General features: G+C 53.3%; 1 protein-coding gene across 1 annotated transcript; it reads right to left on the reverse strand.

Moving 5' to 3' along the window:
- Positions 1-1,400: 1,400 nt before the first annotated feature.
- On the reverse strand, positions 1,401-20,485 carry LOC133274865 (adenylate cyclase type 10-like). The gene is made up of 26 exons (XM_061464405.1): positions 20,100-20,485; positions 19,724-19,917; positions 19,312-19,416; positions 18,158-18,196; positions 17,461-17,604; positions 15,830-16,035; positions 15,308-15,401; positions 14,908-14,993; positions 14,159-14,347; positions 13,924-14,045; positions 13,213-13,289; positions 12,736-12,925; positions 11,775-11,827; positions 10,345-10,498; positions 9,462-9,654; positions 8,843-8,929; positions 8,136-8,416; positions 7,351-7,487; positions 6,690-6,815; positions 4,909-5,163; positions 3,945-4,283; positions 3,646-3,712; positions 2,998-3,169; positions 2,511-2,618; positions 2,174-2,352; positions 1,401-1,602 (listed from the first exon to the last, which is right to left on the reverse strand). The coding sequence occupies exons 1-26, from the start codon at positions 20,483-20,485 to the stop codon at positions 1,401-1,403; spliced, it is 4,185 nt and encodes a 1,394-aa protein (XP_061320389.1).
- Positions 20,486-20,828: the final 343 nt, after the last annotated feature.

Consider the following 20,828-nt stretch of genomic DNA (forward strand, 5'->3'; position numbering starts at 1 on the left):
CCCGCTGCAGCCGCCCTCCGCAGGGTCCTGCTGACCCCAAAGAGAAGGCCCCGGCCCCCAGGACTCTCCCAGCCCTGCAAGAGGCCGCACAGCGGCAGCACTAGCAGTGCTCCACTGACTCTGGAGCGAAGGAGATCAACAAATGCACACGTTCAAGAAGTTCCAAGGAAGGCCGTAGGGCATCTGGGCTGTACCAGTAACACGTGGGTGAGGTGAGACACTTCACTTGGACTGAGGATGGGAAATGTACAGTGTATACACCAGATGGACATGTCAGTGAAGCTGTACCTGTCAGTCTGAGGACCCTTTTTACCATCAGGTGACTACCACTGCCGGTAAAAAGTACTGGAAGTTGCTCATTTCCCTGCCTCCAGGTGTGAACTTCCACCTCATGGCTCTTCTAACTTGTTAAGACTTGGATGATATTGAATGCTTGCAAAGGATTTAATCCAGGGAGCCACTGGATTTGTTTAGATGAGACCACTGGGCTGAAGATAGTATTCATAGTATTAAGTGAAAACTAATACATGCTTTTATATAATAGACTTCTATAATGCAACAGGATTTTAAAACCTCTTTTAAAATGACTGCACTTGGCTGGAAAATCCTTGCGAAAAGAGGTAGATAATTTTAAAATCAATTTAAACAATAAGTAAAATGGAAAAAAAAACAACAAAAACCCAACAAAAACCAACCAAGCCCAGCAAATACTCCCAAATAAATGCCTACTTCTCCTGTCCTTTCCCTTCTCTGTCCTGCTCCTTTTGATGCAGCCCAGGATATGGTTTGCTTTCTGGGCTGTGAGCGCACACTGAAGCCGGCTCAGGTTCAGTTTCTCATTGACCAAATGCTCAAAAGGAACATGACCAGCAGGTCAAAGGAGGGGATCCTGCCCCTCTACTCTGCTCTCATGAGTCCTCACTTGGAGTATTGTGTGCAGTTCCGGTGTCCTCAACATAAAAAGGACATGGAAATGTTGGAACAAGTCCAGAGGAGGGCCACGAGGATGATCAGGGGACTGGAGCACCTCCCGTATGAAGACAGGCTGAGAAAGTTGGGGCTGTTCAGCCTGGAGAAGAGAAGGCTGCGTGGAGACCTCATAGCAGCCTTCCAGTATCTGAACGGGGGCTATAGGGATGCTGGGGATGGACTCTTCATTAGGGATGCAACAAAAACCAACCAAGCCCAGCAAATACTCCCAAGTAACTGCCTGCTTCTCCTGTCCTTTCCCTTCTGTGTCCTGGGAGATATTTACAGATCCTGTAACAATAAAAGGATTTAATCTGAATGCGAAGGGACACATGAATATTTAATAATTTGTATGTATTGCTTCTTACGGTACTACAAATATTTGGAGAGTACCGTCTTTCTCCAAATGTAAGATAGATGGTGGTAATGAACTATATGATCATTTCCAAGCCAGCATCATAGCTCGTGCAGGCTGCTGACAGATACAAGTCCACTGCCCTGTCTGTGCTGGCCCTCATGCGCGCTGCCAGGCAGGACAGCCTCCATCCAGCAGAAGTGCCCTCCAGCCTGAAGAGGTGCTCCAGTAAGGAAAGACAGCGGCTCTGCCGCAGCAGCCAGGCGAGCTTCTTCTTCCTGCCAAGCAAGAGAAACTGCTAGGCCCAGAGGCTTTAGCTCTACAGGCTAGAGCCTATGAGCTGGGTCAGACAGGGCCAGGGGGCAAAACGGGTGCCAGACAAGACCGTTACACTTCCTTGGAGGAAATAGAGCTGATGGAGGGGGAGCTGCCAGAAGGGAAAGGGGCAAACAACAAGTACCACAGTGGGAAGCTGGCCGCTAGAGAGGATGTTGGCCTGACAGCACCAGGGGGGCCAAGCTCCTCTTACTGCTCCTTCTCCATGCCCTGGTCCTGCCTCCAGCCCCCCCACCCCTTTTCAGTACAGCTCTCTCTTCCCAGCCAGCACCAATCCACTGCCACAACTCGTGCCAGCAGACACATCCCTGGCTGCAAGCTGCTTTGATACCCTAAGGTATGCTTTGTTCCAAGGGCCTCAGAGGGAGGGAGGGAGAGAGGAACTTTATCGTTCCCTGTTCTACCCTCACATTGCTCTGTGTGGCCTCAAGCCTCGTCAGGTCTGTGCCCATATGCCTGTGACCAGGTAGGAAATAACTCTTTCTCCCCCGGGTTCTTGGTCGTGTTTCTTACTGGGCCTTCTGTGGAAGGGAAGATGCTCTTCTGGCAACATAAGCGGCACACTGCAATTTTTCAACCTGCGACCTGACAAAGTCTTCAGCGCGGTTCCGGGGAAATGGCCTTCCAAGCAGGCTCAAAGCCTTTCTGATCATTTTCTTTGCCAGCTCTGTGCGTCCCACACCATAGCAGACCTGCACAGGAAAAGGGAAACATCGCAATGTGGACTAGATGCCCAAGAGACTGCAGGGATCTGCCAGTGGCCAGAGAAGCCAGAGCTCTCCTGTCCACTGCATCTGGGGAAGGCATCCAGCTCCATCACTCAGGAGATCCCTCCAGACCGCGCCTTTACCTCCCCTTTGAGGCTGAAGAAGGTGGCATCTTCAAAGCGGGATATCACATTCGCTTTACTCTTTAGAGAGTTCCTCAGGATATCTGCTTCGCTCAGCTTCCTGAGGGCCTTTGTGAAAGCACACGGAGAGCAGGTGAGATTAGTGCAGAGCCCATGGCTACCCTTGTCCTCCCCCATTGCCTCTGGCATCTGTCTTCAGAGGGTCTGTTTCTTCCCCTGGTGATACCTGCACAAACAGTCATGTTTTTGACTGTGTGCCTCAGAGCACAGGCACCACTGATCGTTCAGGCCTCCTCCCTGCTAATGCCCCTCATGCTAAGGGCACAGCACCCAATGCCTCTTCCCACACAAGAGGCAAACCAAAGGAAGAAGTGAGGCTCAGAGCTCAACATCTTCCTTCCAAGGACCCACAAAGTCGTGTCCTAGTGCAACGCAAACTTGTCCTTCCCAGAGCCAGGCAGGACACACTGCAAGCAGGGCGACTCACCATGTAGTAGTTGGAGACATGCAGGTAGGCAGCTGCAGTCTCCAGAAGATAGTAAAAGGCTCTGGCAGCATTGCCCAGTGTTGTGTAGTGGTGAACCAATGGCACAAGCACTGACTCCACGATGCCTTTGCAGTCACATGAGAGCGCATTGTTGTCCTCTCTGTCAGTCGCACTACCCAGAGGACAGTGCCCAGGGGAAGAAGAGAGCAAAGAATACAAGGGTATCATCTAGAGTGGTCTTCCTTCCCAGAGACAACATCAAAAGCCCTTTGTGCAAAGCAGAGCAGGAAGCCACAGACAGGTACTAGTCATACAAGTCCTTTGGGAGGAGGGAGTAAGGAAGAAGCTAGGCTTTCTGTCACCTCCCACAGGCAAACCACCTGAGCCCTTGTGGTGGCTTTTTCCCTGTAGATTTTGCAGTACTACTCTGCAGGAACTGGAAAGCGAGGGCTTCTTTGACACTGAGCCGTGGGCGTCCTTAAGCACTCACTCATCTCCACAGCCATCTCCTCTCAGCTCCCACCCCACGGAAAGCCTCTTCGCTAAGCTAGAGTCACAGCTGACAGCCAAAAGCCAGCATTTTCTTTGTCTCCTCTGCACACCCTGAACTCACTCGCTTCAAAAAGAATCAGAACCTTGTCTGCTCACCCAAAATCCTCTTCCACAAAAGCTTGCTGCTGCTGCTGCTCCTGCTCCTCCTGAGTATCTGTAATACCTTGAAAGAAAACCAGGGACACCTCCCACATGTATCCTGGGATAAGAGTTGCTCTCCCTCTCCCAGTAGGCCTGCAAGGATCCTTGCAAGGTGCTAACACACTGAGGAAAGTCTGCAGTGGGTGTCCACTCCTGCTGGGCTCGTTCCTAGCAGATCTACTCCCACTCGACCCCCAGCACCAATCCCTGGGCTCCCGGAGGGCCCAAATTACAGAGCATGGTGCACAGCATACCTGCAGAGATGTAAAACCTCTCCTTCTTCAGCTGTTTTCCAGCCAGCACCAAGGCCTTCCAGGTGTGTGGGTCATCCCCATCATCAAAGTCCTTACAGCTCCCTTTGTCCTGGGTGCTGCTGACAGCGAAGCGGTGGAAGACAATAAAGTCCCCTTGGCCGCAGCTCTGGCATTTGTGTGCATACCGCTCCAGGAAGGCAGCACACTTGGAGTGCAGGGTGACCCGCTGTTTCTGGACCCACAGCTCGTAGGCAGCCTCCCGCAGCAGCGGCTTATGGAACATCAGCACACCAAATGGACACCCCACACTCTGCTTGCTTGGGGGGGAGGTCTCCACACCTGCAAGGCAAAGGGCCTTTGTATGAGCCCAAGCTGTGGCCAGATGGGGAGCCAGTCATGCCTCGGTGCAGATCCTGAATAGCAACAGTGCTGCTGCACGCCAAGCCCTGCAGCATGGGGTGAAAGGGCTGATGCTAGCACAGCCTTGGGGATGCAGTTCTCAGCTGCACTGGTCCAGGCAGGAGCTGGGGATGTTGTTGCCAGCCAAAGCAAGCCCCAGCCAGCACTTTCTCCCCGCTCTTGGCATGGCAGCCACCAGCCTCCTGAGCAGGAACCCTGCATCACAGGGTAATCAAAGCCCAATAAAAGCTTGCTGAAGACCCTGGGCCATTCTGGAGGGCATCTTTTGTCTGGATGCTGCAGGTGGCTGGGAGAGGATGTCAGGGATTCCACTCGTCCCATGCCTGCGCTACGAGCAGCACTTGGATTCAGGGGAGCAGAGGCATTTGGGACAGCTGGTGGGAACTTCCCTCCAGTGCAAACCTAGTGTGCTTTCAGACTGACTTGTAACAGCTTTGACAAACCCATCCCCAACAGCCATGCCAGCCCTCACAGGAAGGGAATCACGCCACGCCCTTAGGAGCCCATCTGGGAGCTCCTTGTCCACCCCACTGCTACCACTTACCAATCTCTGCCTGCGGAGGGGTGGCTGGCTCCTTGCTAGGATCTTGGACGTCTTCTGGCTCCTCAGTGCTCTCCGTCCACTTGAGGATGTTGTCACTCACTAGACTGTCCAACAAGGTAGTCATCTTGTGCCTCATTCTAATCGGAAGAATGTATGACAGCAGCTGGGTAGTGAACACCGGCCCGATGATGGCTGCAAACTTCAAAACAGTCTGCTCCAGTGGGGTGATCTCGTCCAGCTGAGCCAGCACAATCTCTGTCAAGGAGAAGCCACACGTCTCAGTCCTACCTCTTCCCCACACTGAGGCTGGAGGCACTGCAAAGATTCGACGCATGAACAGGATAGGCTTTGGCCCTACACTGGCCACTTCTGGGCAATTGCAGCCCAGGACAGGTGTCTGCACAATGGCTCCGCTCCTACTGGATTTGCAGTTCACAGGGCCTGGGAAAAAGTGAGACACTCAACAGACACACTCCCCCACTGGGATAGGGCAGGATCCAGCAGGTACATGCGTCCCACAATGTGCCCTGCCAAACCTGGACTAGGTTTTTGCCAGCCCTGCAAGCAGGGAACAGACAACTTTCACCACCTCAGAGGTGAACTCAGAGCTCCCGAGAAAGGTTGTCTCAACTCAGCCAGACCTTACTCTTCTTTTCTTTGACTTTTCTTCTTGGGTTGCTTTGGGCAAAACAACTTAAGAGCAGGAATGTTTCTTCAAGGTTCATACAAATGGCTACTGACAGACAGGAGGGACATTCAACAGTCATTGACAGTTCCCCTGGCTACAGGTGAACTTCCATGAAAATCCACAGGAAAGTGGTTTATTTTCTTTAATTACGTGTGTCTTGGGTTCAGCAGTAGCAGTCATTTTTCTCCTTCTTAGTAGCTGGTGCACTGCTGTGTTTTTGACTTTAGCCTCGGAACAACGCTTGTAACACCGATGTTTTTAGTTGTTGCTAAGTAATGTTTAGTCTGACCAAGGATCTTCTGAGTCTCATGCTCTGCCAGGGAGGAGGGGAAGCCAGGAGGAAGCAGAGACAGGACAGCTGACCCAGACTAGCCAAAGAGGTATTCCATACCACAGCACATCATGCCCAGGATGTAAACTGGGGGCAGTTACCAGGAAGGGTTAGATCACTGCTTGGTCGGACTGGGTATCGGTTGGCAGGTGGTGAGCGGTTGTATTCTCTTCCCTTGTTATTTCCCTTATCATTATTATTATTGGTGGTAGCAGTAGTGGTTTGTGTTATACCTTAGTTACTGAACTGTTCTTATCTCAACCCATTGGAGTTACATTCTTTCCATTCTCCTCCCCATCCCTCCGGGAGGGGGGGTGGGGGGGTGGGGGGGAGTGACAGTGTGAGATGCGTGGCTGGGCTTAAACCACCACAACATGCCATGAAACCACTGTTAGCTGGGGAACTCAAAAAGAAAGTAGCAAGATAGAAGCTGTGTTCAAAGGTGAGTCAGAGGCAAGTCAAATTTTTGTCCCAGTAGAAGATTTGCTTCTGTGAGAAAAGGGAGTCATTTTAGTGTTGCATCAACAACTTTTCCTCTTCTACCTGCTGCTGGAAAGCAACCAGCAGGCTCAAGCTGCTCCACACACAGGAAGGAAAAATGGTTGCCCACAATGCCAGGACTGTTGCTGGTTGGAGCAGAGCCACCTTTTCCAAGGACAGCCCCAAAGCTGAGAGGGTGACTCTGCAGCACAGTGATGCCCAGCCTCCCTCCAGCCCCTGCGGCACAGCCAAGAGCCAGCAGAGTGGCTCTCTGCCCCTCACCTTTCAAGTTACTGGGCAGCATGGTGCTGTCCAGGTTCACGCCTGGCCTTACAATGCAGATCATGGCCGCAGCCCCTGCTCTGGACCTTGAGCTTGCTGTGAGGGATGACTCCAAGACTGCAAAAGCTAGGTGGAGCAAGAGAGAAGGAATGAGGCAATTTGCAAAGTGACCTGCAGCCTGAAAATGTTTCCAAGTTCACCTGAAATAGTCCAAGGCCCCTTCACACCACACAGTACAGGTGCACTGACCTGCGGGTGCTGAACATGCTCTCTAAGCAGAGCAAAATAGTTTTCACTGGAAGTTTCCCGCTCCTGGCCCTCACCTCAAGCTGGAGTTTGTTCTCAGTTAAGCTAGCATTTGGCCAACATAAGTTCTGTGCTCATGAGAACGTCTCACGACCACAACCTACGTGGTCCAGAACCATTTCCCCTGAGGTTTAGCCCCAAGAACTGAGGCCCCTCCAAGCCACAACTTGTGAGCCACTGCTTTGGCTGTCCTGACAACAAGGCACACAGAAGCCCGTGCCTCTGCCAGGCCAAGTTCTGCATGATCTGCTGCAAGATCTTACTCTGCCCCTAATCCATGGGGCAATGAAGGGGCAAGTTTGTGCTGTAGGGAATGCAACACAGCAACTCATTAGTCAGTGGCAAAGGTTCTTACTGTTCAGGTTCTCCCAGCTGTCCTCTGCTTTTTCACCCCACTTCTTGGTGCGGAACAAGAGCATGTCGTTGCAACGAAGGAAGTGCACCAGCTCCTCCAAGTAATACGGGATCCCCAAGCTTCTTTGGACCAGGAACCTGGGCAGGAACAGATCCAGCAGTGATCAGCACAAGAGAAGTAGAATCATAGAATGGGTTGGTTTGGAAAGGACCTTAGGATCATCTAGTTCCAACCCCCTCCCATGGGCAAGGACACCTCACACTAGACCATGTCGCCCAAGGCTCTGTCCAACCCGACCTTGAACCCTCCCAGGGGTGGAGCATTCACCACATCTTTGGACAACATGTTCCAGTGACTCGCCACCCTAAAAGGAAAAACAGTTGAGGTGGGTAGCAAGCCACTCAGGCATAGCTGGGGAGCCAGCATCTTTGTCACAGCTACACCTCACTTCTGAAAGGGAGGTCCTCCTGCTGGCATGTGGTTTTTGGCCCCCCTGAACCTCCAGCCTTTGCTGAAGTCCCTGGGGAAAGACTTGCAGACAGTGCCCAAAGCACAGAGCAGCAAGCCCTGCCTTTCCTCTCCTCAGGAGCTTAGGTGCTCTCTGGCAGCAGGGCAGACCTCTGCCCCAGGGAATCTGCCACACAGCCTGGCCACTTAGACCAAGCCCTTTTCACACCCCAGATATGCTTGGCCTTGGGGGTCTTCCTCCCTTCCTCCTTGTGAAACAGCAAAGGGTTGGCAGCTCCTATGCTTCGTGTCCAGGGAGCTCCCCTGCTCCAACTTACCTCACTAAAGCCCTAGGGATGCTGACCACTCCAAGGTCCTGGCAGAGCTTCTGCACCACAGCTGAAGGTTTCAGCTTCTCTAGTTGAAAGCAGATGATTTTATGGGACATCAGGTTGTTTGCTGTGGCTTTGTGAAAGCTCTCGGTTCTTGCAAAGCCGGGACATAAGCTCATGACCATGAAGACAGAGATGTTCCAGAGCAGAGGTGCCATGATACTCCAGGAGGCGGGGTCAATGAAATGGGCATTGTCGATGACAAATATGGCATTTCTGTCAATGGTCTGGAAAAAAAAGAGTTGTTCTGAGGGGAATCCAGTGGATTCTCAAGTGTCTTACAGGGAAGGAGATTTTGCCTCTGTCTCTTGAGAGGATGCTCTCAAGTCTCACCCCAACCAACTCCGTGCTTGGAAGCTTCCCAATGCCTAATTTCTTTGAGATTTTCAGGTCATGCTTAACATCACCTGCCCTGCAGAAGGAGGGAGCTTGGGCAAGGGAACGCAGAATTCTCTCTCCTCCAGGGAACGCTTTAAGGGAGGAAAGTTACTAGTATGCTTGTCGGGCTATGGAGAGAACATGGGGGGTTTCTCAGGCCCTAGAGGGCAAGGACCAGGTCCTCCCACCCACTCACACTGCTGTGGCGCAGAGCCCAGAGCCAGCAGGGTTGTTTTCCTCCTCTGACCCAGAAGGAGAAAAGGAGAAATGCTCACCTTCTCTAGCACTTTTGCCCAGGTTGAATGCAATTCCTCTTTCCTTTGCATTTCATGCATTTGGCGAACCTTGTCTGAAATGGGAAACTAGACAGAAAAGCAAAGTCAGGGAGAAACATGTCTCCAGGGCTCGCTACACCTACCCACCAAGCAAGATGGCAGAGCAAACCCTCCCTGCTCTGCCTCAGCACCTTCCCTCTCCCCAGCACGGGTGCAAGAGGCCACAGTGGGACTTCAACTAGAGCCTAAAGCAGAGGCTCAGGCAGAGCTGCATCTTGGCGGTGGGCTGAAGAGCTGGTTCTCTGACTGTGGGATCTTGGGCTGGCTGGAGCAGACCACTCACACAGCAATGACCTCAGCACAAGGTCAGACCCAGCCTCATTCCAGTGCTGCTTCCAGAATGCCGAACAAGGCACCAGGCACTGCCAGATGCAGCGCGGGACATTAAGTCACCACATACAGGCAGCCCCCGGGGCCAGGAATGGGAAACATGTGCTGTGACCCCCTGCAATCCCTCCCCCTGAGCTAAGGCACTCCAGCAGCCTTAGAAGACTGCTGAAGAACCAGAAGGGCTCAGGAGAAAGCCTTCTCCAGGGTCAGAGAGGCCTCTCGCTCTCACCTTGACAAGGAAGATGTCATTGAGGAGGCAGTAGTTGCTCTCTTCGATTATCCCGTTGAGATTTGTCCGTAGCACGTGCTCCCTGGCACTGCACGATTCACACTCATGGAGGCCCATCACCCTGGCCATCAGAATACGCATGGCAGAGAAGGACTGCCTCACGTTGACCTCTAGCAGTTCCATGCCAAATACCCTGCCATGCAAAAGCAAAAGGCACTGAGATCCCCAACGGCCCAAGTCTTCTAAGACAAAAGAGCTGGAGTTGCCTTTAGGGGGAACTCTTCAGCCTCCCACTTCAAAGTGGTACCGGGAGTTTCACTCCTTGTAAGAGAAAGGGCACAGAGAGGCAGTTGCTGCCAAGCCACTGGGAGAGCTAGGTCCAGACCCCTTCTGGTTTCTGCAGCGCTGGTCCATGTCTCCCTACCTCCCTACTGCAGAGGGACTTGCAGAGCTAAGAGGTGATCATGGAGCAAGTGGAGTTTGCCTTTGGGCTCCAGACCTTAGCAGTCTGCCTCTCAGCCACAGAGAGGCTTTTCTGGCCCAGTATTCCTTCTGGGAAACAGTCAGGGGGCAAGCAGGGCTTCTGAGACAGGCCACCCTGCTATATGTTGCATCTGGAATCCAATGCAAAGCACCGAGTTTGGGCTTTTTCCTTCTATTTGTGAAGGAGGAAACACCACAGGTCAAGAAGCACCTCCAACACCCCAAAGAGACAGGGGTAGGAGCAGAGCACGCAGGAGATAACTATGGAATGCCTCCATGAGGCTTTTTGAGGAGGCTTCAGTCCAAGGCCAAGGCACACTGGCCAAGGGGCTGGAGCGTTCCATGGCTCTCAGGGATGGAAAGAAGCAGTGTCCCAAAACTACAGGACAAAACCCTGTACCTGCAGCCAGCAGACTGGCCTAACTGGGACAGGTGATTAAGTAATTGGCTCTTCCCAGCGCCCCTTGCGCCCTCAAATGCCAGTATGTGTCTTTGTCCAAAACGGTTAGAGGCTTCCAAGCAGTTGACAAAGAGGTCAATCTCCTTCTTCCGACCTGTGAAGACAAACAAGAAAATGAGCTGCTGGGGCATGCTAGAAAGCAAAGAGCCGTCCCTTTGGCTGGTACCCTCCACCACAGCTTCCCTCCCACTACCACATCTGGCAGCCTACGATACCCCTGCTGCCTTCCAACCCTCTTGTCCCAGCTTTTGCACCTCTGCCTTCCTCAGAGTGGTAGCGGATGCCCTGTCCCACAGAGATTCAGACAGCCCCGTGCAAATCCCCCCTCAGGGATCCAGTACAAGGCTGGAAGGGATGATCTGAGTTGCTTCAGGCAGCTGTGTCCCAAACAGACTTAGAACATCTTCTCCTGGCTGTACGACTGGCCACAGAGCACATCAGTGTTGATACACAACCGTGTTTTAGTTCTTGCTGAAGAGGGCTTGCACAGCATCAAGGCATTTTCTATTTCTCATGCCACCCTGCCAGCAAAAGCAGGCTGGGGGTGCACAAGAAGTTGGGATGGGGCACAGCTGCAACAGCAGACCCCAGCTGGCTTATTTCATTGCATATGATGCTGTGCTTCGCAAGAAAAGCTGGGGAAAAGGAGGAGGAAGGGGGCACATTACGAGTTCCTGTGTTTGTCTTCCCAAGTCCTTGATACACATGTTGAAGCTCTGCTTTCCTGGGAATGGCTGGACACCTGCCTGCCACCAGGAGGCAGTGAAAGAATGCCTGATTTTGCCTGTCATGGATGCACAGCAGCTGCTTTACCTATTAAGCTGTCCGTATCCAGTGGGCTCACTTTTACCCTTCCAATTCTCTTCCCCATCCCACTGTGGGGAGTGAGCAGCCGTGTGGGGCTGAGTTCCCTACCGGGGTTAACCCATGACAGGGCCCAAAACATCCAGCAAGACACTGAGTGATTAAAGGCGTCCGTGATGCTTGACTTTTCCATGTTTACAAGCAGATGCTGCCAAGAAAGCACCTCTGAGGAGTACAAGGGGGAGAACCAACCACCAAAACTCCCCATCAGTCTAGCAGAAGGAAATCTCTTTCCTGATCCCAAGGATGTGGGACTGGTTTAGCCCCCAGGGTGTGAGCAGCTTGAAACAAACCTTCCTATCAGGTCTGGAGCCTGCCTGGGATCACCGAGCGCCTCACCCTGCTTCCCACCCCAAAGATATCAACTAAGTAGGCACTGAGAGAGCCAGCACTTCCTCAGGGCCTCTGCAGGCAACATTATCCCCAGCAAAACCTTTTCCGTTCCCAATACATGTTACTGAGGGGAAGAAACTGGGGTTCAGAAGAGCAAGGCATTCTCCACATACCCAGCAAGGAGGCGTTCTCTGGCATCTTCATGGCAAGAGCCATGCCAAATATGCTAGGAGCAGGGGAAAAAGAAAGTACAAGTCAGTTAGCTGGTTAGAAGCCAAGGGACATCAAGAAGCAGCCTGGCATGGAGGGGCTGGATGTGCTCCTCAGGGTACCTGTTTTTCTTTCGAGCAGCATGTTATCCCCTGCATGCTCCCCCCCACCAAAGTTCAAGCTGGCATGCTGAGAGAGCTTTAAGCATTAAGAAACCCAACAGCCACACCAGGACAAGAGAATATATTGAGAGTCCGTCAACAGAGGCCAGACCCAGAGACATGTGAAAGAAGCAAGAGTGAGCTGCTGGTTAGCAGATATCTTTACTGCGTTGGCCAGGAAAAACCGAGAGTCTTGGAAACAAGGACCCAATGGGCTGGGATTCCAAGCACCTGGCACCTCTGGCTTAAGTCTTCCTGTATTTTCAGAGACTAACATTCAAACCATCATCCAAAAAGAAGGTCAAATCCTGGCCCAGAGGAAGAGCCCAGGTTTGAGGAGGAAGACATGATGAAGAATGTCCTGAGGGTCCACCTTTATCCATGGGAACCAGACTGGCCCAAAGCTTCCCACTCAAGAGCAGCTAGGACAAAACCTTCTTGGGTCAGCATTACCAGGGCATGTGGTAGAGCGAGCACAGCACGGAAAGCACAGTTTGAAAGCCATTTGGACAGAGCCTGAAAGCCAGGTTGTGTCTACCAAAACAAAACCTTCCCCATTCCTGTGGTTTCACTCCCACTCTCCCAGCAAGAGGAAACAGCAGGGAAGAGAGGTAAAAAGCCTCCTACACCAGGGCTTCTGACCGTCTCATCCACAGTGAATGGAGAGCGGCTTCTGCTCTCTCTGCAGAACTCCTCTATGCTGGCCAAGCTGGACCCTTGATGCCACCATCCCCTCATCCAGACTTCTCAAGAGGACACTCACCTGTTGGTGGTGATCCCCACATATTGATAGACAGTGACAGGATGTTTGAAGCCTTTCATCTTTCTCTCCGGCAGCTCCTTGAAGTAGCAAGAGGGCAGCCCAGAGCTGGCACAGGTTGTGGTATCACAGGTCACCAGCCCAGAGTAGCTCATCATCATCCGGGCTGCCAAGTTCACCTTCTGGCCAATGACTGCCAGAGAGATGAAGAAAGAGCACACAGTGATGTACCTGTGCCACCAGCTCCACAGTGCCCTTCCAGACCAACGGCTGCCCTACATCCGACACCCGCAGCCCCACAGTGGGTTAAGCAGATCCCAGGGGAACAACCAGCTGTGGAGCCCAGTGTCCCACCCCAGCCCAGGACTGGTGCTGCCTGGGCCATTCCTGGCTGGTTGTTGGACAGGCACTCTCCCCAGCCTGTCTTCCTCTTCCCAACAGCTCACGCCAGTTTCCCACACCGCACACACGTGCTTGTACCTGTGTACTCGTGCCTCAGAGGGTGGCCAATGAGGCCACAGAACGCCATCCCACTGGTAACAGACACAGACACTGTCCTGGCACACAGGGAAACAACACGGCTTCAGAAGCGCTCCAGGTGCAGTCCTGCCCACCCAGCTTCATCTCTTCCCGCATCTCCCCTCAGCACTAGCCTGGGCCACTGGCCATCCTGCCCTGCCAGCCTGGGGTTCGGGGTACAGAGAGCTCAGGGCTGTAAAGGACCCAGGCGGCAAGGACAAGGAACAGGGCTTAGAGCACAGGCAGGAACTTTTGGGCACTTCTCCTGAGACCCCCTTCCCTGAGCTGTGACCTGTGACCAGTGGGAAAAGAGGGAGGGAAGAAGGTGCCACAGCGTCACTGCCTGTGATGACAGCAATGTAAGATCAGGTGTCTAGGCCCCATCACTGTTCACAGGCCAGTCACCCAGAAGGTGCTGCTTCTGGCACCAAGGAGCCTCTCGCCTTCACTAGGGCTCATTCCAGCATGGTGGCTAGCAGGGTGTGCTTGGAGACACTCTGCCTGGCTGCCCAGGGATAAGCCCAGGGGTTGCCTGCCACCTCTCAGGGCACTGTTTCCTTCCTGCCAAGGAAGGGAGGACAGGGGAGGGTAAGCTAGACGCAACACTCTTTCTTCCTCTGCTTTACGCTGGCCCAGGCAGCATGCGCTCCCTCAGCCCCACCAGACACTCACCCTGTTTTTGCAATGATCTTGGAGCATGAGTTGAAGATCTGAAAAGCACTCTGCAAGGCATGAATGCTCTCATGGGCCAGCTTTACTCCAGGGAGTCCGAACACACAAAGGAATGTACAGCCCTGCCAAGGACAGATGCAGCACATCTTGCCACAATGCCTAAGAAGGAATCTTCCCCTCTTGCTCAGTATCCACCCTCTTGGGTTGGGGGGAGATGATTCCACCTCACACTCACTTTGTCAAACAGGAAGACTTTGTTCACTTCACCCTTGTGAGGACAGACGATTTCCTGCATCAGGCTGCTGACTTCACTGAGGACACTGCGGAAAGATACTATGTCCTTTGTATCAAAATTCAGGTGGAGGAAGAGGATGGTGACTGGCCGTAGCTCACAGAGGAAGTCCTGCGGCACTCTGTCTTCAAGCTGGAAGACAAGAGCATGACGGCTTCACAAGCCTGCTCTCCCAGGGGCTGCCCACGCCAGGTACAAAGGGAGAGCTGGTGTCCTGGCAATAGCAGGTACTAGTAGGGGAAGAGAAGATCCTCCTCTCGGTTTAAATGGTCGGCAGGCTGCCCAGCTTGCAGCAGTCAGATACCAAATCAGAACACAAATGACAAAGGCGAGAAGGGCGCTCCGGTAACACCCCATCTTGGGACAGTTACGGACATGAGTGGTGACACTGAGCGATGCTCATGGGGCTTCAGTGGATTCTCCCCTCTATCCTGCCATCACGTCCACAGAACATGAAGAGCCATACCCACAGAAAAGACAAGAGATGCAAATGTCTGCCCCACCACCCATCTCTCTGAGGACAACTCATCCAGTGGTGCAGCACCTGTGCCCCTTGGCCCAATTTGCCCACATTGTCATCTCGGGATGCATTTTCTTTGTTTGGCTTGCTCTCATGGAAACTCCCTCTCTGAATGCACCACTTCTTCTGCCCTGCAAAAAAAGCAGCCCCAGCAGCAACGGCCCAGGCGTACCTTCCTGAGAACAGCTTTTGGGATGTAACTAAGTATGTCTCCCACATCAGTATCAGGGTTCAAGAAAAGAGCAGGCCTGACAGCATCTGCGGAGAGGAAACACACATGGTTGCTGTGGGAAGATGGGACTACGAGCTGTTGGAAAGCAGGGGCTAGCACTGGCAACAGGGGAGAGACTCCTGCGTTTGCTTGTGTTGCCACCTGCAGGTGCTTAGGGCAGAGCTGTCCCCTGGAAGGAGATGGCAGCAGCAGCAACTGCCCCAGCTGATGCACAAGAGGGCCAAAAGCATGACTGCTAACTGAGAGGGGAAGAGGGGAGCGGTAGTTCATCCCTGACCCCTGCAGCAGCCAGGCCCCACGTTTCCAAGCAAAACCAAAACAAGGTGAATCTGGCACTCACATTCGTTTTCCGTGAAGCAGCACTTCTCCTTCTGTGGAAGCTTGTCTAAAACATTTTGGCATTCCGACAGAGACATCTGGTTCATGCCCGTAACCTGAAGGTACACAGAAGGAAAGCACTTGACACTGGCTTCTCCAGGAGTCCCAGGGGACAGATCCTGCCCTCCACTGTCACTGTCCAGAAAAGGGGAGAAGAAGCCTATCTGGCTGGACAGGACAGCAGTGCTTCCTCAGAAACCCTGGAGCTGAGCAGACGTCTTCCAAGCATCCCCCAGCTGTCAACAGCTCCGTGACCCACGGAGGACACTGCTGGTGGGGCCAAAACTCTTCCAGTGCCTCCTGACCCCTCAAACCAAGCAAGCCCAGCCCAGAGTTACTCCTAACATAAAAGGACAAGAGCATCAGCTGCTCTCCCCTTTCAGAGCTACAACTCTCTCCACATTCAGCTCTTCAGCTTTCTGAGGCCTCCCTCCTTCAGGTCCAGGTCCTCAGAATGGCTCTAGATGCTGTCCCATCCACCTACCTTCACAGCTGTTTTGCCCGCAATATGGCTGGTTCTGAGCCTGTGCTTCTCACATAGCTCCCAGCAGGAGGCTGAGAGGACAATTTCACCTGCTTCCGCAAGCTTTTCGGCCTCACAGACATCCTCCAGGGCCTTGCCAATGACACAGAAGTACTGCTGCCTCTCGTCTCCAAACCTCAGGTGGTGCATATTCCCTGCAGAGATCCCTGGGAGAGAGAGAGGGAGAAGCAGAGCTCTACAGCCTCCAGCATTTCAGCTGTTCAGAAGCCAATCTGAACCCCAGTGGGGAGATGGTCATTATGGAGGGGGAGGGCATCCTCCATCCTTCTCGAGGGGCTACTGACACAGGACCCTTAAATGGGTGTTAAGAAATAGACAAACCAAGTGGACAGTGACACTGTGTTGAGAGTGCTGGCTGTCTTAACCTGCCCCAGAAACCCAGCAAACCAAGCCCCTGATCACCGCCCACCCCCTTTACATGCAGGCGGGTTGTAGCTGTCTGCTCAAGAAAAACTACAGCCTGCAAAACCCTTCTCACAGCCTTAAGCAATGCAGCTCTCCTTTGCTCTTTGTGAAAGGCAGGGGAGAATCCAACACGGAAAAGGATGCAAAGCTGCCTCCACCTGAAAAATGAAGGGATAAGTTCCTCCTGCAGGCATCTGGCCGACAGCAGATGCTCAAAGACCCCAGTATTCAACCTGACACCTGCTCTTCCTTTGAGCTTCACAGAATCATAAAACCATAGAACAGTGAGGGCTGGAAAGGACCTTAAGATCACCTAGATCTGACCCCACTGCCATCTCGCACTAGACCATGTCACCCAAAAGGCCGCCAAATTGGTCAGGCAGGATTTCCCCTTAGTGAAGCCATGCTGGCTGTCACCAAGCACCTTGTTGTTTTTCATGTGCCTTAGCATGCCTTCCAGGAGAATCTGCTCCAAGATTTTGCCAGGCACAGAGGTGAGACTGACTGGTCTGTAGTTCCCTGGGTCATCCATTTTCCCCTTCTTGAAAATGGGGGTTATATTTCCCTTTTTCCAGTCGTCAGGAACTTGACATGACTGCCATGATTTTTCAAATATGATGGACAGTTGCAACTTCATTCACCAGCTCCTTCAGGAACCGCAGACGGACTGCATCAGTTCCCATGGGTTTGTGCACATTCAGGTTCTTAGGATGATCTTGAACCAGATCCCCTCCTACAGTGGGCCGAAGGTCTTCATTCTCACAGTCCCTGCATCTGCCTTCCAGGACTTGGGTGGTGTGCTCAGAGCATTTGCCAGTGACGGCTGAGGCAAAGAAGTCATTAAGAACCTCAGCCTTCTCCAAATCCAGGGTAGCCAGTTCTCCTGATAGCTTCTGGAGAGGGCCCATGTTGCCCTAGTCTGTCTTTTTATTTGCTACATACCTATAGAAGCTCTTCCTGTTATCTTTCAGATCCCTTGCCAGGTTTAATTCTAACTGTGAACGCACACAAACCCAGTGGTCTGGTGTCCAACTACAGGTGGCCCCTTGAATGCTTGCAGGAGATGCTTTCCTTTGGCGCTAGCCCCAGGCGGGGATCCCCGCATTCCCTGCCAGTGTGAAGCACAGGAGAGTGCCACAGATCTGCACCTGGCACAGCACTTGTACCTATCTTAAGTCGGAATTTCTGACCCACGAGCATGTCATGCCTCCGGTACTTCTTCTGGATCTGCCAGCTACAGTGCACCACAAGGCTGATGGTCTTGGCCATCTCACTGGGTCTTGCTCTCCACAGCAGCAGCACAGCATCCCCTGGGGAAAGCAAGGGAACGTCAAGGCTCTGCTGAGACCTGACTCTCCCTGACCTACGCTCCATGGCAGGGACAGCAGAAACCAGATGACGTGCTGAAAAAGATGGACTTGTGGGAGGCCATAGGCCTCTGGAGGACCTCTGGACTCGCTGGGACTCCTCCTCCTCTTGCGGCCTGGCAGCCTGAGCTGTGCTGTCACCAGCCCGTCCCTCCATTCCCCCGTCCCCCCGTCCCTCACCAGCACTCCAATAAATGCCTTCGGCTTCACCTTCTAGTAGGTCTCCTCCTCTCAGTGCTGCCTCTGCCCTCACCCCCAGCACAGAGCCCTGCAAGCTGAGGCAGAGGGAGGGGAGCCACCACCCTTGCCGAAGCCAAACTGCAGGCCCAGGGTGGGAAGAGAAGCCTGGAGAAAGGGCGCTGCAAAGGCGTATGAGAGTGGCCAGGAAGATGGCTCAAGGTGCTGCACAGAGCCTCTGAAGGAGGACAGCAGAGCTGCCACAGCAGTCCCGTGCTGCAGATTAATACCCATGGGCATCATCATCCTAAGTACGTACCAGCAAACTTCAAGATGTCACCTCCAAGAGTCAGCATGTCTGGAGACAGAGGGAAGGAAAGGAAGAGTCATGTGGACACCTTCTTCCATAATCCACAAAGGAAGCCCCCGTGCTCAGAGCGGAGCACCCAGGCGATGGTGCACTATCCGGCACAGCTTAGGAAAAGCACCACCCTGGCCTGCCTCCCAGGCTCCCAGGGGCTGCAGCCCTGGTACCTGCACAGAAGGCACAGAGGCATGGCCTCAAGCTGCCACCTAATTTTCAGAATGGTGGAGGCTGGAAGGAACCTCTGGGGTCCATCTGGTCCAACCCTGCTCTCAAGCGGGGCAGAGCCAGCTGCCCAGGACGCTGGCTAGATGGCTTTGGAAGAGCCAAAAGAGGAAGATTTCTCAAGCTCCCTGGCAATCAGTCAGTCACCCCTCACAGCCAAAAAGTGTTTCCCAACTTACAGAGGGAAACTGCTGTGCTTCAGTGCGTGCCCATGGCATGGCCTCTGGTCCTGACAATGAGCACCACTGGAAAGAGCCTAGCTCTGTCTAATCTGCTCCCTCCCTTGAAGTTTTAGACACATTACTGTAAGATCCCCTGAAGCCTTCTCTTCCCTAGGCTAAACAGGCCCAGTTCCCCCAGCCTTTCCTTGTAGGAGAGATGCTCTAGACCCTTCATCCTCTTCGAGGCCTCTTCTGCTTTTCTTTACAAATGCTGCCAAAGGGGTGTCCAGAATGTGCTCATAATCAGCTCAGAAGGGTCAAGACATCCCCTGAGAAAATGGGCTTGGAAGGGTCTCTGTCTCTCCCTGTCTTTCCCACACAACGCCAGTGCCAGCATGTCCAGGTCACTTGTGCGCTGGCACTTGCTTGGTGCTCTCAGCCTGCTCTGGGCCCCCAGGCACCATGGAGCTGGGTGTTCCCATCAGAAGCACAGAGGTGGCTGCTGAGAAAGTGGGTGCCTCCTTGGCCACAGTGGGGAGCAGAAAGGACCTGCACTTGTCCTGACTTGCCAGGAGAGCCTGGCTGTTCTCACTGTTCCTCCAGGCCACAGAAAGTCGCAGCCCTTCCAAGGAAGCAGGACTAGGTTGCCCAGGATACCAGCCTCCTCATTCCATGAGCAGCCCTATGGCCTGCCGCCAGGCAGTCCTGCAGCATGGCTCTTACCCTCCAAAACGTCACACAGGTAGTGATTGAGGTCTTCCGCCAACTCATCAGTGCCTCTCTGTGAACCACCCTTCCAGATACAGTGCTCTGTCAAAGAGGTGAAATCTGTAACAGAGACACCCAGAAATCAGGAAATGAATGCCCTGGGGACCAAAGGACCTGGCAGCCAGTTCCACACTGGCCAGCCGGGGTGCCCAGCCCGGCACCTTCCCATGCCCCAACACAGTGTGGGTTGCAGCAGTGCTTAACCACCCATGATAGCCCATCCTTTTTGGGAATCCCAGCAGAAGACCTCAGCATTCATTATGGCCACTCACTATCAGCAGCAGGGGCAGGGCTCCAAAGGGCCTGGTGTGTGCCAGAATGGCTCACGTTCCTCGATGTCACAGTTGCTCCTCCCTGCGCACCCTACCTGAAATATCTGCAAAGAGCAGCACTCCGTGGACTGCCTGAAAGCTGGTCCCGAGGTAGTCGCTAGAAACAAGGCTGGGGAGAAAAGCTGCTGCTTTGTCCAGCTCTGAGCTGCAACGTTTCCTCTCCCAGGAAGAAGACGCCATCTGCACCCTGTGGTGTCCGGGGTACCTCAGGATCATCTGCTGTGCCCAGCTGGGAGAAGAAATATGACCCCAGTGCGCCATGTGAGGTGCCTGCATGTGGGGCAACTGTCCCTCTGCCCACAGGGTGGCCACAGTCACTGGCAGTGGCCTCCTCTGTAGGTCTTTGCTTCCCTGTCAGCTCTCCGCACACATCACAATGAGCTGACAGTGACATTCTCTGCGGGTCATCACCTTTGGAACTGCTGCCCCGTGGCCGAGGCTTCCTCCTTGACACTGGGCCACTGGCTGGAGGTGGCCAGCACCACCCCATTGCTTGGGGACAGCACCCAAGGGAGGCACATGCAGACCTGCTGCAGTGCCTTGCACACACAGCTGTTTGAGAGCACTGCTCCTTCCCGACAGCGGAATAGCTTGTCACCGTTTTCCCAGTAGTCTTGCCCGCTTCTTTTTCCAGTGCTCCCTTGCTGCTGCAGCAAAGGGAAGGGACAGTGCTCTCTGGTCTGGAGACAGGAGGGGGAGAGGGACTGGGAACCCTTGCTGGGCTGTATCTGAAGAGCACCAGGCAGCATGCAGTGGGCCACCCAGAAGTCCAGGACAGACTCCAAAATGGTGGGCATGTTATCTGGCAATGGAAGTAGTTAAGATTTTGTAAAGGGCTATGTGTATGAAAGCTTGGGGATGTTGAGTTTACACTTGCAGGTAGCAAGGAAAAATGTTTCCTTACTGTCCTGGGTCCAGCAGTAGCCGTCATTTTTCTCCTTCTTAGTAGCTGGTGCAGTGCTGTGTTTTTGACTTTAGCCTCGGAACGACGCTGATAACACCGATGTTTTTAGTTGTTGCTAAGTAATGTTTAGTCTGACCAAGGACTTTCTGAGTCTCATGCTCTGCCAGGGAGGAGGGGAAGCCAGGAGGAAGCAGAGACAGGACAGCTGACCCAGGGGAACAGAACAGGGGTGAGCA

This window comes from Pezoporus flaviventris, unplaced genomic scaffold (genome assembly GCF_033815535.1).
Source record: "Pezoporus flaviventris isolate CSIRO_AGI_PZ_B2104156 unplaced genomic scaffold, CSIRO_AGI_Pfla_v1 ptg000002l, whole genome shotgun sequence".
In the NCBI taxonomy this organism is placed as follows: Eukaryota; Metazoa; Chordata; class Aves; order Psittaciformes; family Psittacidae; genus Pezoporus; species Pezoporus flaviventris.

Excerpts from the sequence above, each read along its gene's own strand:
- LOC133274865 (XM_061464405.1), bottom strand. The coding sequence starts at position 20,485 with ATGCCCACCATTTTGGAGTCTGTCCTGGACTTCTGGGTGGCCCACTGC. Across the intron at positions 16,036-17,460 it reads GAAATTCCGACTTAAGATAG|GGATCTCTGCAGGGAATATG; the intron begins GTACAAGTGCTG and ends TCTCTCTCCCAG. Across the intron at positions 2,619-2,997 it reads ATGTCTCCAACTACTACATG|GCCCTCAGGAAGCTGAGCGA; the intron begins GTGAGTCGCCCT and ends GCTTTCACAAAG.